Here is a 14802-nt window from a genome sequence, read left to right as displayed (position 1 = left end):
TTCTCTTGATTCTGAGAAAACACCTGTGCAAGATTGAGAAAGGGATCATAATACACTGATTGATGCCCTGATGATTGTGACTCTGCCTTTTTACACTACAAGCCAAACTGTTTTAGTGTAGCACTACCTGTTGCAAAAGTGTTCTAGGTTATCACTTACAGTCTCAAAGAAGTGCAGAAAAGACACATTTTCTCTCAAATTGAGTGCACAGTACTTTAGTAGAAAGCTTATTTTTGCTATCTTGTTACTTATCTATCTTCAGACTGCTGGTTTTAACATGCGAGGTTCAGATTTTGTTACCTGAACTCAACCTTGATGTATTATATACTCTGCTTGAAAGTCCTAAGAAGCCGCAAATCTTTCTAACATATGCTGCTTTACACTGATAAAATATAAAAAGCAGCCAGGAAGATATTGTGACTGTGCCTTGCAAATGTAGTCACACCCCTTGAACACAAAGTGTACATTGTCAGCATTTAACTGACAGACCAACACAAAGGAATTGAGTCCAGAAACCTAAATCCAGTTGGGAATCTGCAGCAAGACTCTCTCCGTCCAATCTGACTGAGCTGACGTTCTTCTGCAAAGAATAGGAAAACATTCCAGTCTCTGCAAAACTGGTAGAGACATTAGACTGACCTTTCATCTAAATTCACAAGAAAATACATAAAAGTTTGAGGTTGTATAAGGACAACATGTGGGGAAAGTTCATAATGCATGAATGTTTTTTCAAGGCACTGCGTTGTTCTTTAACAGTGGGATTTTGTTACCTGAACTCAACCTTTTTTCTAAATTACTGCAAATCTTCCTGCAGCAGTGATATTGCATCACCGGACTTATTTTACAAAGCAGAAAGTAGATCAATGGCTCTGATTAGGTTTCAGTGTATGAAAAGTTAAACATTGATCTGAGACCGCTTACTGTAAAAGGGATGAAATGAATAGGCCTGGGTGACAGTAGACCGGTCATAATGTAAAGAGTAGCTGTTGCATCTAAATGCTTTGCTCTGAGGCTGGATTTGTGCAGGAGTGGCAGAGGACTAGAGTTTCATATGTACATTTTTCTGTTTCCATATTTAGAGTTAATATAGAGTCTGGATAAGGCAGATTGTTGAATTATCTGTTTTAAAATTGTGAGATTAGATGGGACTGAATACAATAATTCTAAAGATATCAGATTTGTATTTAAATTAAAAAAAAGAAGTAGAAAAGAAAAAAGCTAAAATCCTAATAAAATGCATATACAATAAATGTGTGACTGCAACATGACAAAATGTGGGAAAATTGAAACGGTATGAATACTTTTTCCAAAGCCTGTATATTATCATCACAAAATATTTTTATTAGGTCCTCCAAAAATAAGGATTTATTACCAAGAGGTGTGAGTTTATTACAGGAAAAAGTTGAAGCGGCCCTGTAGCTAATATTTCAGAATTGTTAAAATCCAGATTTCATAGAGTTTGGGATTGGAACTTTTTATGTCCCTATAAAAAGTGGTGATAAACAGATTAACTTTTTTAGAACATATTGTTTGCAGCTTTAGTATTGTTTTACTTTGAGAAATATTTTTATTAACTTTGACATCAGAAAAAGTATTATATTTTTTTATGAAGGGATTTTAAATAGTTAAATTAGAAAAGAAAGTTGGGTGAGAAAAATATATAGTTTGAAGAAATTATAAGAATCAAACATCAATTTGTGTTTTTGCAACACATGTTCTAGTGAGACAACATGCACTGATGCTGGCTGTCACTTTAAAGCCAGTAAGCCTACAGTTGCATATCATATGTAGCTCCTGACATAAGAGAAGTAAAACTATCTTGAGAAATAATGGGTTATCTGATCACACTACTTACAGTTTAGAAGCATCTTCCAGTTTCATTGCTGCCTTTTATGTTAATCATGAAGTTCATGAATCACAATTTTACCTTTGCAGATTTTCTTCTTGGTGAACCTGCAGTTTGTAAATGATCTGAGAAAAAAAGATTTTTCAGCATTTGCAGAAAACGAGGGGTAATATTTGAGATTTACATCTGGGAAGATGAAGTGGTTATGTTTTTGTCCTGTGATGAGTTCATGCACTAAATCACACTTTAATTCTCAGCTATAAAGCAGTTACTTTATGTGTGTTGTTCTAGGGATATTGTTCCATTGCTGCTTTCTCTCTCAGACCTGTTTAAGCATTCAGGTGTTCATGGTTCAACCTGAAACAAACAATGCCACTGTTTTGTCTAATAGAAGACATTTCCAGAACAGAAAAAAGTATTTTCCAACCAAAAGATATCTGCATAGTTACAATTGCATCTTCTGAATATGCCGTATGTGCCACAGCTGGTTAATTTCTAAATGTTAAGAATGTAAAGAGAATTTAAAAGAATAAATCTAACCATTAACTCTCTGTATCTGCTTCAGGCTGCTTGTTAGATGGACGGTCTTATAACAGCTCTGTATCCTGGATGACCACCACCAAACCCTGCAAAACAAGACGCTGTCAGGTGATTCTCTGAGATATATGGGACTGGTAGCAGATATAAGTGGGAATTGTGAAGTGGGAAGACTGGAGAAAGTCCAGAGGACAGATAAACTCATGGATGGATAAAAATAACATGATTGTCATGCAATAATCAATGAGGATTGAAATAAGAGAGAAGATCCAAACTGTGTCATAGCAGATAAAGGTTGGAAAATAAAAAAAAGGTGTTATAAAAGGTGATATATTTTAGATGTGAAGCTGAAGGAGTCATTTTCTTCTTGTTCAGGAAGGAGTGATAACAGAGGCGGAGGTTCAGTGTGTCATTCACTGCAAAAACCCAAAAATCCACCCAAAAAAGTGCTGTCCGACCTGCCCAGGTGAGTACTGGTTTTAATGTAAAAACAGATAAAAGTTTTCATATGTATTTATTCTACTCATATTCATTTAGAGGGAACTCAAGAAGTTTATTTAAAAACATATCAACAGCAGCGTTTTTAATCATTTTAGTTGCTTTGTACTCAAAATAATTTGGCATTTGTTTTTATTTTATTTTATTACCTGATTTACAAATTTTTAGACTTTTCAGTATCTATTATTTATTGTAGTATTTCTGATTGTTATTCAGACATTGGTATTATTTTCACCGTAAAACACTAGATTCAAGATGTGTTTATGTTTTCAACTGGTGTTTCTGTGTTTTTCATCTGTTTTAATGCAGTGAATCATTTTCAAAACAAATATCGTTAATGAGTTTAACAAAACATGCTTTAATAAACTGAATGGACTTCTAAATAAAATATGCTTACATCTTTTGCTGCAGGTTGCATCTTTGAGGGTCTCCTTTATAAAGAGAAGGAAGAGTTCAGTCCTGAAGGCAAACCATGCATCAAGTGCATGTGCACTGTGAGTACACATTCAGCATAAATTCACCTTCCCAACAGGATCTCTGTCCTGCAAATGAGTTAGCTTTGGAGTCTCTCAGGAGTCACAAATTTCTGGTTGGAACAACATCTGCCTCTGCTTTCCCCGTTTTAATTCCTCCCATGTTCCTGCTTCCCTCCAGCATCTCCCCTTAGACAAACAAACCCTTCAGGCAGGTCCATAAACACATGAAAGTATTAATGTGTTGACACCCAATAAGGACAACCTCCAGGATTTTTAAACAAATGCTCATGCAAGCTTGTTATCATACTTTCCCTTGTTTATTTACAAAGTTAACGGAGCTCCTTATGATGCTGAATGATTTTACTGTATCTGTCTGACATTTAAAATGCTGTGTCAAGATGTATCTATGAAAACTTGTTATGGAAAAATATTGTTCTTCATGTATTTATCTTTTGTTTTAAGCAGAGGTTGAGCAATAAAATAGGCCAGAGGTGCACAGAGTGTGGCTGGGGAGCCATTTTTTGGCCATACACATGATTGTGTATGGCCCCTATCCCCAGTTAAAAAATAATGCTAATTTAATCTGTCTGTTGATTTTGTTAATGAAAGAAACTGCATGCATTACTTTAAAAAAGGCACAGGAGAAAAACCTTTTTTAATTCTTCTGGAACAACATGATTCAGGGATCTAATTTCTTCAACAATTGTGCTTTGTTGTGTATTTCATTAAAATATTGGAAAATTTAGGTAAAGAAAAAAATAATCAATGAATTTGCATTTGCACTTTTATTAAAAATAATCTGATGTTTGTGATGCTTGATTACTTTCAGCTTGACAATTTTGGCCCACATGGCAAAACATTTGGCTTATGTGCAAATCACATTTACACTGACATCTATGACAGAGTGTAAGAACATGGATGCTAATGTGATATACAAACATGAAACCACACTAATGCATGTTGGTAATTGGGATTTATGTTTTTTTTATTTTAGGGAGGACGGACTCTATGCATGAAAGAAGTGTGTCCTGTGCTGTCGTGTCCTGCTCACCTGAGCCACACCCTTCCTGGACAGTGCTGTCCCAGGTGTATAGGTATGTCTGAGCTTCAGCTCTTTTGTGAAGCTCTCACTGTTTATGTGATTTTCTTCATACGTGATTTTCTTTCTCCTCCAGGTCAGCGGAAGGTGTTTGATCTCTCTTTAGGAAGTTGTCTTTTCCACAGCGATGTCTATGAGAATGGTACTTCCTTTATGCTCAACAACTGTACCACCTGCACATGCAAGGTACTTTCTCAGAGATTCATTTTTATTACAACAGATTTAACTGTTTAACTTATTTTACTACTCTTTTCTTGACAATAATATGAAATGTGAATATTCTTTGTTTAGAACTTGGAACTTATTTTACAATTTTTTTTCCACTTTCTGACTTTAACTCAGACCAAAAAATGTCTTCAATTTCAGAAGTATACATATATTTTCTAAGTGTTTGGGTACAATTACATTTTATGTTGTGTCCTTAACACATTTCTCAAAGTAATTTGAAGAAATATAATAATTTCAGAAAGCCCAGATAATATTTTTTGGCTTTCTAAGCCTCTGATTGGTCAATAAATACTATTATGAAAACCACGAGGAAACACATGAATGACCGGACATGTTTTATCTGATTTACTGTCAGATAGTGCAGAAAAATTATTCTATATCTTTTTATGCAGAGTGTGTCAATATCTAGGATCAAAAGTGATTAACTCTCTGTTTCTTGTCCCTTAAGGATTCAACAGTGGTGTGCAAAAAGCGGTGCTCACGTCCAGGCAGCTGCCAGGGCAGTCAGTGCTGTGATGAGTGTTTGTCTTATGTGAAGGTGGAGGAGGTGAAGTACTGCAGAGTGCGGAACAAAATCTACAGGGTGAGGACAAGAAGGAATGGATTATTGATGGACAGATTGGTCACTTTTTGATAAAGATTAAAAAACGGATGGATGGATGGATGGATGGGATGAATAGATTGATAAATAAATAGGATGATGAATGAGATGATGGACTGGAGAGCTCCCCTTGTGGTGAATGATCATTATAGCGTCTAAGCTAAACTAGCTTAGACGCTTAGACAAACCAACAAACATTGTTTTAGTTGCATCGGATTTTTATGTATAGATTTGTTCCATCTAGTCAAATTGCAGTAGATTAAAGCAATTGTTACAGACCATTGCTTTAATATTGGTGCTTCAAACATTACCAAATTAGCAAGCAGCAAAAGCAATGCAGATGTTGGGTTTATGACATGCTGTCTGAATGTAATGTGTAGATTTATATATGATCTCTAATTCTGTGACCCTGTTGTGTCCGTAGGAAGGAGACATGTGGTCGTCAGTGAACTGCACTCTTTGTGCCTGTGTTAAAGGCAACGTCGAGTGTCGGCCCAAACAGTGTGTGCCGATCACTAGCTGCCCCTCGGTGAGTGATGGAGATTCACTTCTACTTGTAGACGTACATCTGGATTTTCCGTTTATTAGATTTGCAACTTGAATGTTATTTTGTCTTTTCCCAAACAACCTGTATATCTTACAGGTGCATGGTATGGTTCAAGACTTTCTGTCATTTCCAAAGTCATAAATGCCCCAAAATGTCGACACAATCTATTAGCCTGATCTAAAAATTATTTTCCCGTATCTTTTCACAAAAAAGAAAATATTCTTACATTGTTATTTCACTGTCTGTTGATTTATGTGTAGGAATTGCCATCCTTTAATGGTGAATAGAATAAAACAATATTTACTTGAATAAGATCTTAATATTTTAGATTTCCTAAGCTTGCGCAATTTCCTTCTGGTCAATACTTAGTATTAACCATAGATTAATAATAATAATAATAATAAAAAAACTGGTAATTGGTTTTAGGTATTTTCTACAACTCTTAAATGGCAGCAGCATGCTGAGTTTAAAAGAGGTTTGTGCTGCGTTCACCTGTCGCAGAAGTCGCTCCGAAGTCATCTGTCGGTCTGCGGGTGATGGAGTGGATTCCTGACATACCGCCGACCGGTACCGGTCATGCAGTCAGAGCTGGTGTCAGTGTTAGTCCAAGTTCACACGCTTCCAGTGGTTACAATAAGCCCTCACCTGTTGTTCGCGGTCAGAGCTGGAGACTGCAGAATGATGTTGGTGGTCTGTGTTGTCATTTCTCTCCAATGAACATGATTTGTCATGTCAGATTAAATTTCATCATTATTATTCTTTATGAGGTGGGAATTGTTTATGTTTTTGTTTAAGACAACTGGATTTTTAAAATGTATCTATTTATCACTATTATTTATGGACATTCTTGTTGTTTTATTTGGAATGGGAGAAAACCATGTTAAGGGCTGTGTCATTTACACACAGAAATTATACTTTGGGAAATAAAACCATCAAATTATAACTCACCCACTCTCATGCCACCAGTGTTTGTGAAGATTCAGAGTGAAAAGGACTGCAAGAAGTGAAAAAAAAGTGCTATAAATTGAACAAAACCTGTGATAATTTGCTTACTGCTTCACAATATGTTCTGAATCACTATTAAACTGTTTCAGACCTCTGAAGTGCTTCACAAGGCCCAAAATGGAAGCATTTTATTAAAGAAATCCACCAAATAATGTAGTTTATTTGTTAAAGATTTGCAATAATGAAGGAGCAACATGGCCGATATTGAAATGTGACCTTTTAGTGCTTATGCATGGTGCATTGTTCATTGATTAGAAAAGTTGTTTAACTTTCCAGTGGGTTGAGCAAGATGGAAAACATTCTGGTCTCTTGGTACATCACCAAAACAAACATGAAAACAGGAAGAAAAAAAAAACAGCTGCTATGAAGGTGACATCACTTATTGAACAACAATGAAGTAATAAAGATAATTTGGTTGTGTCCAGGATCAGCTGATGTCAAGAGATGCACTACCTCTCGCATCTACTATGAATCCAAACTTTGAAAACATGTTCAAAACACTTCTTTCTAAAACAGAGCTGGATGTAAGGAGAACTGAGAGAACCACATCTTGGCTCAGTTCTGGATTAATTTGTGACGGTAATCTGGTCGTTTACAGCACACAAACTGCTCCACCTGTCCTTAGTGGTCACAACTGTGACTCTTCACTGACAACACACTCTCTAAGCTCACATGGACACACACAATCTCTCCCAGGCCGTCCTCCTGCGGTCAGCAGCAGGTCAGCCGAGTGTCTGGGTCCCCTTTGGAGACAGCGTGTCTCCGAACAGCCTTTTGTCTGTATTATGTTTGAGTGACAGCAGAGAAGAGGTTCCCTATATTTAGGCCCTTGAAAACTAATCTGTCACTGTGTGTGCATTTTGAAAGGGAGTGTGTATTCCTCTATGTGTGTGTGTGTGCGTGCGTGTGTGTGTGTGTGTGTGTGTGTGTGCACTCTTCAAAGACTGAGAGTGGCCTTTGTGTGGAGGATAGAACTGAAGCGTATGCTGGGAGTACAGAGAACGTCTACGAGCGATGACAGATGAGTGGCGTGCGCATGAAAAAGACAGGGGAGGAAAAGGACTTTAGAGCTGGTCTGTCCAGGCTTTCAAAGGAGAGTCAGAGTTAAAACGGGGGTTGCTGCTCGAGCTTCAGAATTAAGGCTTAAAGTTTAGAAAAACATTACATCAGTGAGGGTCGTCGTTTAGAAGGAGGTGCAAATGAAGAGTGACCCTCAGGCAACAGAAACTGCGTGTAAAAGAGTTCTCTGATCTGCTCTTCTGATGGAGGTTGAAACATACACACACATACTCACCCACACATAGACAGAGGTTCCTGTTACACAAAGTCCATTACTCGCAGTTGGAGTGTTATATTTGTGGCATCCCTGATTTGACTATAAACTTGTTAAAACACAAACCATTTCTTTTGAGGATTGGTGGGTACCACCAACTAAAATGTTAGTTATTTTAATCCCAAAACAATAATCATAAACATTAGCTCTGCTAATACTAAAGCGCTACAAAACACAGTATTTTGTGGAAGCTATGCTAAAGCATTGACTTCAATTAACATTATATTTTTCGTTGCAAGACTACAAAGATTATATTTTGTATTTAAGTTTAGATATTGTTCTCTAATATTTATATTTTATTGTGTTCCTGTATATATTTTGTTTGGACAAAACAAAATATTGGGAAGAAAAAAGTGAATGTGAGGAGAGGAAACGGATCTGCTGCGTAAACAGTCTTCACCCCTTCAAAATTAGAAGAGACCAACACCAACGCTAACACTCTTAACAACCGATAACCAAAACTTCAATACAGATGTTTAACTTTGATCAACTGAAAATGTGCAAAGCAGCCAAGTAATTTACAACTTTAGAATTTACCTCAAAAAATAATTTAGGGAAGTTAGCAAAAGCGCAATACAAGCAATTAGCTCTGCTAATTGGCAGAAGTGTGTCCATTTTAGAAGTAATGAAAAACTACAAAAATTTAGAAAAACACAATCCATGTTTTTACTAAACATTCAGTCCAAAGTTTGATGATCTTGTGAATGTAAATTAGCTTTTCACATGCAACTTTTGTCAGCTTTTCTGAAAGGAATTAAAGTTTAAAGAATCTAAAATAATAAATTAATTTTTAATTTCACTCAATATGTTGTGTACTGATAACAGTGACTCAAACATTGATTTTGATTCAATACTTTATGATTATGAAGGGATATGAACAAATTCACCCATTGGATAATTCATCCTTGAATGGTTCCGACTGGTATTTTTCAGGCCAATAACTGGAAAGTCTGTTTATTCCAGTCCTACCATTAATTAAGTGGATCTGTTATAAATTTTATCACTTTTAGCCAGTTATTCTTCCGTCTTTTTTTTTTCTTTTTGTTGATAAGAATGAATAATGCCTCCACCTCGTTCCTTACAGAACAAGATCCTGAACAGAACCGGCTGCTGTCCAGTTTGCACTGAAAGTGAGTAAGTCCAACTAATTGGAGTATTAAATAAACTTTGGTCCAGACTGTGGTTTGTCCTCAGGTCATTTTTCCTCAGCAGAAATCCCCCAGCATGGTCTATTTCAGTAATACAAATACCCTCTAAACCTCATTTGCACATAAAATAAAATGTAGTTTTATTTGGGCAAGGCAGACTTTTTACCACACCACATGTACTGGTTTCACTTCTGAGCAAGGCAGATTAGAGCCACATATTTCTGTATTTCTCATAAATTCCGTTTCTGGAGTTGGATTTCAGGTTTTTCAGATTCATTCGTTTTAAAGCTTGTGATGTTTCGTGGTCTGCTGCTCTTCCACTGCAATTATTTATAGTTACTCAGATTTAAACAGCAAGAGTATCTTTTCCATGTTTTTTTTTTTCAAACATTCCCTTTCTATGTCTTTTTTCTGTACAGAACCTGGGGTATGCACAGTCTTTGGTGACCCTCACTACAACACCTTTGATGGCAGGACCTTTAACTTTCAGGGAACTTGTCAATATGTGCTGACACGTGAATGTGGCGGGACCCAATCTGGAATGCCAGGAAACAGCATCAACAGCTTCACGGTAGGTAAATAGGTAAACAGAGGTTGCGGAAATTTGCTTATCCCAAGTTAGATGAAAAATAGAAGGAAAAAAACTCACCTCAGCTCAATATGGAAACTTTTCCACTATGGAAGGAAAATAAAACATACTTAAAAAAAAATATGATTAACAATCTGAAATGTGTGACTTGTGTTTGTAATTTGCCACTTTTACTCTTTACCCCTAAATCCAGTGCAGCCTTCAGATGTCACCTACATGATAAAATCCACTTCCTTTAATCTCAAATCGTTGTGACACCACCAAACTTACAGCCAGAGATACAATCGGATGGACTGGACCAAATCATCTTCAAGTGTTAGAATGGCCTGAACCTAAATTGGAATCTGAGGCAATAATTGAAAAAGATTTTCACAGACACTTTCTATCCATTCCTACAGATGTTAAGCTATTCTGCAGATAAGAATGAAATGGACAAAAATAAACCCAATCCACCTCAAATGATTTTGACTTATTTGCTGGGAATGAATACAAATGAGTGGTGCACATTTCTAAAACCAACCTTTTCCAAAACAGCTGCTTGTTAAAAAACTGGAAATGGTTGATAGACTTAAATTCACATCAGGATCTTAAGCTTAAATATTAGCGTAGTAAGTCAAATTTGTCTTAATTGTAGGTGTTGGTGAAGAACGATGCTCGGCGAACTCGCTCGTTCTCCTGGACTCAGTTTGTTGAAATTCGACTCGGCGCTTTGAGTCTCAGTCTGCATCAGCACCTCACAGTTCGAAGGAATGGGACTCGCATTGCACTGCCGTACCACGGCCCTGGGGTGCACATCGATTTGGATGGATACCTGCTTAAACTCACCACCATTGCAGGTTGGGACACATTAAGACTCACAGTATATTTGGATATTGTTGGGCAACTGAAAATTTAGCCCTTATTTACTTTTTTCAATAGTAAATCCACAGTCCCTAAGCTGTGTTTTTCACACTACAGGTCTAGAAATAACCTGGGATGGCGACAGTTTTGTAGAAGTGGTTGCTGCTCCTCACCTACGCGGTCGCCTTTGCGGCCTCTGTGGGAACTACAACGGTCAGAAGCGAGACGACACCATCGGGGGTGACGGCTTGTTGAAGTTCGACGTGGACGAATTTGCTGAGTCATGGCGAGTCGATGGAAATGATGTTTGTTCCCAGCAGCATCCACCTCGCAGGTCGACGTCCCACCTGTGCCCCGGCACAGTCAAAGTCAAGCTCCGGGCCCACCGAGAATGTCAGAAGTTAAAGTCGTGGGATTTTCAGAAGTGCCACCGTGTGGTTGATTTTGGGCCGTTCTACAGGTAGAAACAAGATTGTTTTTGTTTTTTTTTGTGGAATTGACTGTTTTGTCGACAAGCCCTTTGTCACTGATTAAGCATGTGATAAGAGTCTTTGTCCTTTTGTGCTACTCTTTCATAAATCAATCAGTGTGTTTGAGGTGTGTCTTGATGTAACAAAAAGTGTAAACCAACCTGTTAGAAGCTTACAAAGCAATGACAGTCATCTGGCCATTCCCAAATTCTTTGAAGATATAGGAATCTTAATTGTATTTAAAAATCTTACTTTAAAGAATATCTGACAAAATTCAGACTTAATGTTGTGAAAGTGAAGCTGTTCTACACTAAATGATATTGTGCTCTTTGCAGGTCGTGTGTGACAGACATGTGTGAGTGTCCGGTCCATAAAAACTGCTACTGTGAGTCTTTCATTGCCTACAGCAGAGCCTGTGAGAGGGAAGGAGTGCCAGTACAGTGGAAGCCTGACAACGTCTGCATGGGTTAGTGTTTGTGACTCATCACCAGTCCCATAGACTAATACATAGCAGAGGAAACACAATAGAGATGCCTTGAGATCTAAATACTGGTCTTTCTGATTTACTTTCACCTTAAGGGTGTTGCATAGTTTATGTGTTTACAGTAGATGTATCCTCAAAGTGAGAGAAAAATAGCAAGTTTGGTCTATCCCAAATAATATTTATGCATCTTATCATAAAACTAGTATAAAGAATTTGGCATTTAACTGTATGGATTTGCTAACAAAACAACCTGGTTTATATGTTGCTTTTTACGTACCGAGTGTGTTTGTGCTTAAAAATAAAGCATGAGGCTAAGAGACATTTGTTACATCTAGTTTTCATGCTTTAAGTCCTGATTTTCTCTTTTTTTCAACTTCTTTCTCCCAGCCACCCAGTGTAAACATGATGCAGTCTATGACACCTGCGGTCCTGGATGTATTAAAACCTGCGACAACTGGAATGAGATCGGACCGTGCCATAAACCCTGCGTGGCCGGCTGCCACTGCCCCGCCAATCTGGTGCTGTTCCAGGGACGCTGCATCAAACCCACGTCCTGCCCTGGACGGTGACCCTTGTTAACCTCTGACTGAGTGGGAGGGGCTAATTTAGGGAGACTCGTCTGTAGTGTCCAAACTAGAGGACCAAGCTAACAAAAAGAGCGCTAAGGACGCTAATGGGTTCAGGCCTACCAATCTAAGGCACCATGGTACTCAGGGTCCATAATGTTGCAAAGAAATGTGCTGCAGTGACTTTCAACTCAAGAGAAACAAAAAACGGGGGACAGACTGACACATCTCAGATGTTCTTGTGCCTCTTCTGATGCCAAGTACTGTGACATTTTTAGAAGAAAAACTAAATATCAAGAAAAAACTCAGGGTACCATCTGAGGACCGTTCAGGTTTGGGCCTTTGAGAAGCTGCTTGGGCCAGAGGATTCGTCTCAGAGCCAATCAGGTGCCTCCTTGCAGAGACTTAAGTTGGAGACACTGGGTATACGGATTTGTGCATTACTGAGAAACTTTCTGATGCATCATATCAAACTGCCCGGCTGATCTCTATTCCATCAGTGCATACTGTAAGCTTACCAGATTCATATAAAAGACAAAACAGCTTTTATGTTATTATTGCTCTAATTATTATGTGTTGTTGATGTTAATTTATATATCCTTCATTGACATGTTGTAGCAAGAGCCAGAACCAAGAAATCTAATTGTTTTGTTTGATTCAAAGGGAAACAAAAAGCTATTTATGTATTTGTTGTGTACTTTTGTGTTACTGTTTGAAGAAAAATGCCCAAATGTGACTCATTTATTGCACCATTGCAGGGAATAAGTACTGTATTGTATTAAAGCTCCGTGTACAGTTTGTTGTGGATAGTATAAAACCTGAAGGTGTTCATGTAAACATATGTTTCACTTGACGATAATTATTTAAGACCAGCAATATATCCTTTGTTTCGAAGTTCCTTTTTGACTACTGTCTCTGCTCTTTATAGTAAATGAATATTGAAGTATATTTCTATATTTAAACGGGGAAGAATTAGATTGATGTTGGAAATGTTTATACTACAAAAAGTCAAACTGGAATCAAATATACAAGAAAATTACAATACTAGGAGCAACATTATAGGGAGTGACAAAGGAGTCAAAAATAAAAACCAAATCAATCTGTTAAAAAATGTAGCTGAATATAGATAAAGTAGTAGAGGTAAAAATGAACAAATTAGAAGCATAAAAAGTGCAAAATGTTATTTTCAAATATTGTGAGAATTTAATTGTTTTTTGTAGATATTTAAATATTTTTTTTTCTATATTTTGTTTTGTCTGCTACTTCTGCACCTAATACAGAAATAGCAAAAAGCAACAAAGAACAAATATTAGATAAATTGTATTTTCGTACCTTTATATATAAACCTGCCTAAATTATTAAATATATACAAAATAATATGTGGAAAGTTAGTTTTTATTTACAGAAATGTATCTAATTATTCATTGTATGGATTTCATTCTTAAGATATTTTTATGCTGTCCAATCGATTCTGGATTAATGTGATATACACAGCGCCGTAAAAAAGGTGTTGCCCCTTTAAAGATGTCTTGTTTTTGTTTTTTTTTGCTTTAAATGGTTCAGATTAAACATTTAAATTTCAGAGCAAAGAAACAAATATTGAAATTTTAAAAAAGTAAATTTAAAATGATTTTCTCATTATTAAGCAGAAAAATACATTCAATACCAACTTGGTCCTAAGTGTAAAAGTAAATGCGTCCTAAAAGTAACAACTGACTTCAGGTACCAGTGATAACTGAAAATGAGTTGTTTCCCTTGTAGAGGAATTTTGGCCCACTCTTCTTCTCTTCCTTGAAGGATTGTTTTAACTCAGCCAGTGAAGAATCTTTTAAACATGAAAAGCCTGTTTAAAGTTATGCCACAGCATCTCTCTTTTTTGTGTAGGGTTTCAGTTTTGGACTTGCTGGAGGGTTTGACTCACTTATTTTAATCTTAAACATTTGTCTAGTCAGTCAACAACTTTTTTTTCGGAAACATTTAGATCATCAAGATGTTTTTTGTACATGTGAAACTTTTATCTCAGCAGTGGTTTGTAATTTTGACTTCTCTGATTGATGCAGCCCTTCAGATGCTCTGGGCTCTTCTGCAACCTCCTAGATGAGTCACTGAAGCTCTCTCGGAGTAGTTTGAGTTTGCTGGCCTCTTCTGGGAAGGTTCAACATTGGTCTTTTTTTTTTTTTTTTTCCCATATGGAAAATGATTCCCACCGTGACTAACTGGAGTTCTAAAACGTTAGAAACTGCTTGGTAACCTTTTCCTGACTGATTTCATTAACTATTTGTCATCTACTGCTTTCTTTTAGCCAACTTCATGTTGTCAAACAGGTGCTGTTTAAGTCATTTCTTTATTCTACACATCTGAGAGTAATCAGGCCTGGATGAGGCTAGTGAAATTAAACTCAGCCTTCCAAATAATGTGTTTAATCAAAGTTAATTCATGATTTATCAGGGAGAACAATTACTTTTTCCCACAAGGCCATACTGGTTTGAATAATATTTCCTGTAATAAATTACATCAAAATGATATGAAAATTGC

General features: G+C 36.8%; 1 protein-coding gene across 2 annotated transcripts in view; it reads left to right on the top strand.

Annotated features, from left to right (window-relative positions):
• Positions 1–13224, top strand: part of bmper (BMP binding endothelial regulator) — a 38651-nt gene extending 25427 nt beyond the window's left edge. For both annotated transcript variants that reach the window (XM_007574708.2, XM_007574710.2), the window contains 13 exons: positions 2412–2494; positions 2759–2849; positions 3293–3375; positions 4352–4451; positions 4533–4642; positions 5133–5267; positions 5710–5814; positions 9255–9300; positions 9738–9889; positions 10542–10743; positions 10865–11207; positions 11553–11683; positions 12089–13224. In XM_007574708.2, coding sequence (XP_007574770.1) covers positions 2412–2494; positions 2759–2849; positions 3293–3375; positions 4352–4451; positions 4533–4642; positions 5133–5267; positions 5710–5814; positions 9255–9300; positions 9738–9889; positions 10542–10743; positions 10865–11207; positions 11553–11683; positions 12089–12270 — 1763 coding nt within the window. In that variant the 3' untranslated portion in view covers positions 12271–13224. The remainder of the gene's footprint in view (positions 1–2411; positions 2495–2758; positions 2850–3292; positions 3376–4351; positions 4452–4532; positions 4643–5132; positions 5268–5709; positions 5815–9254; positions 9301–9737; positions 9890–10541; positions 10744–10864; positions 11208–11552; positions 11684–12088) is intronic.
• Positions 13225–14802: the final 1578 nt, after the last annotated feature.

The sequence above is a fragment of the Poecilia formosa genome, unplaced genomic scaffold (assembly GCF_000485575.1).
Source record: "Poecilia formosa unplaced genomic scaffold, Poecilia_formosa-5.1.2 Scaffold359, whole genome shotgun sequence".
In the NCBI taxonomy this organism is placed as follows: domain Eukaryota; kingdom Metazoa; phylum Chordata; class Actinopteri; order Cyprinodontiformes; family Poeciliidae; genus Poecilia; species Poecilia formosa.
This window is presented reverse-complemented; position numbering and strand designations above follow the sequence as displayed.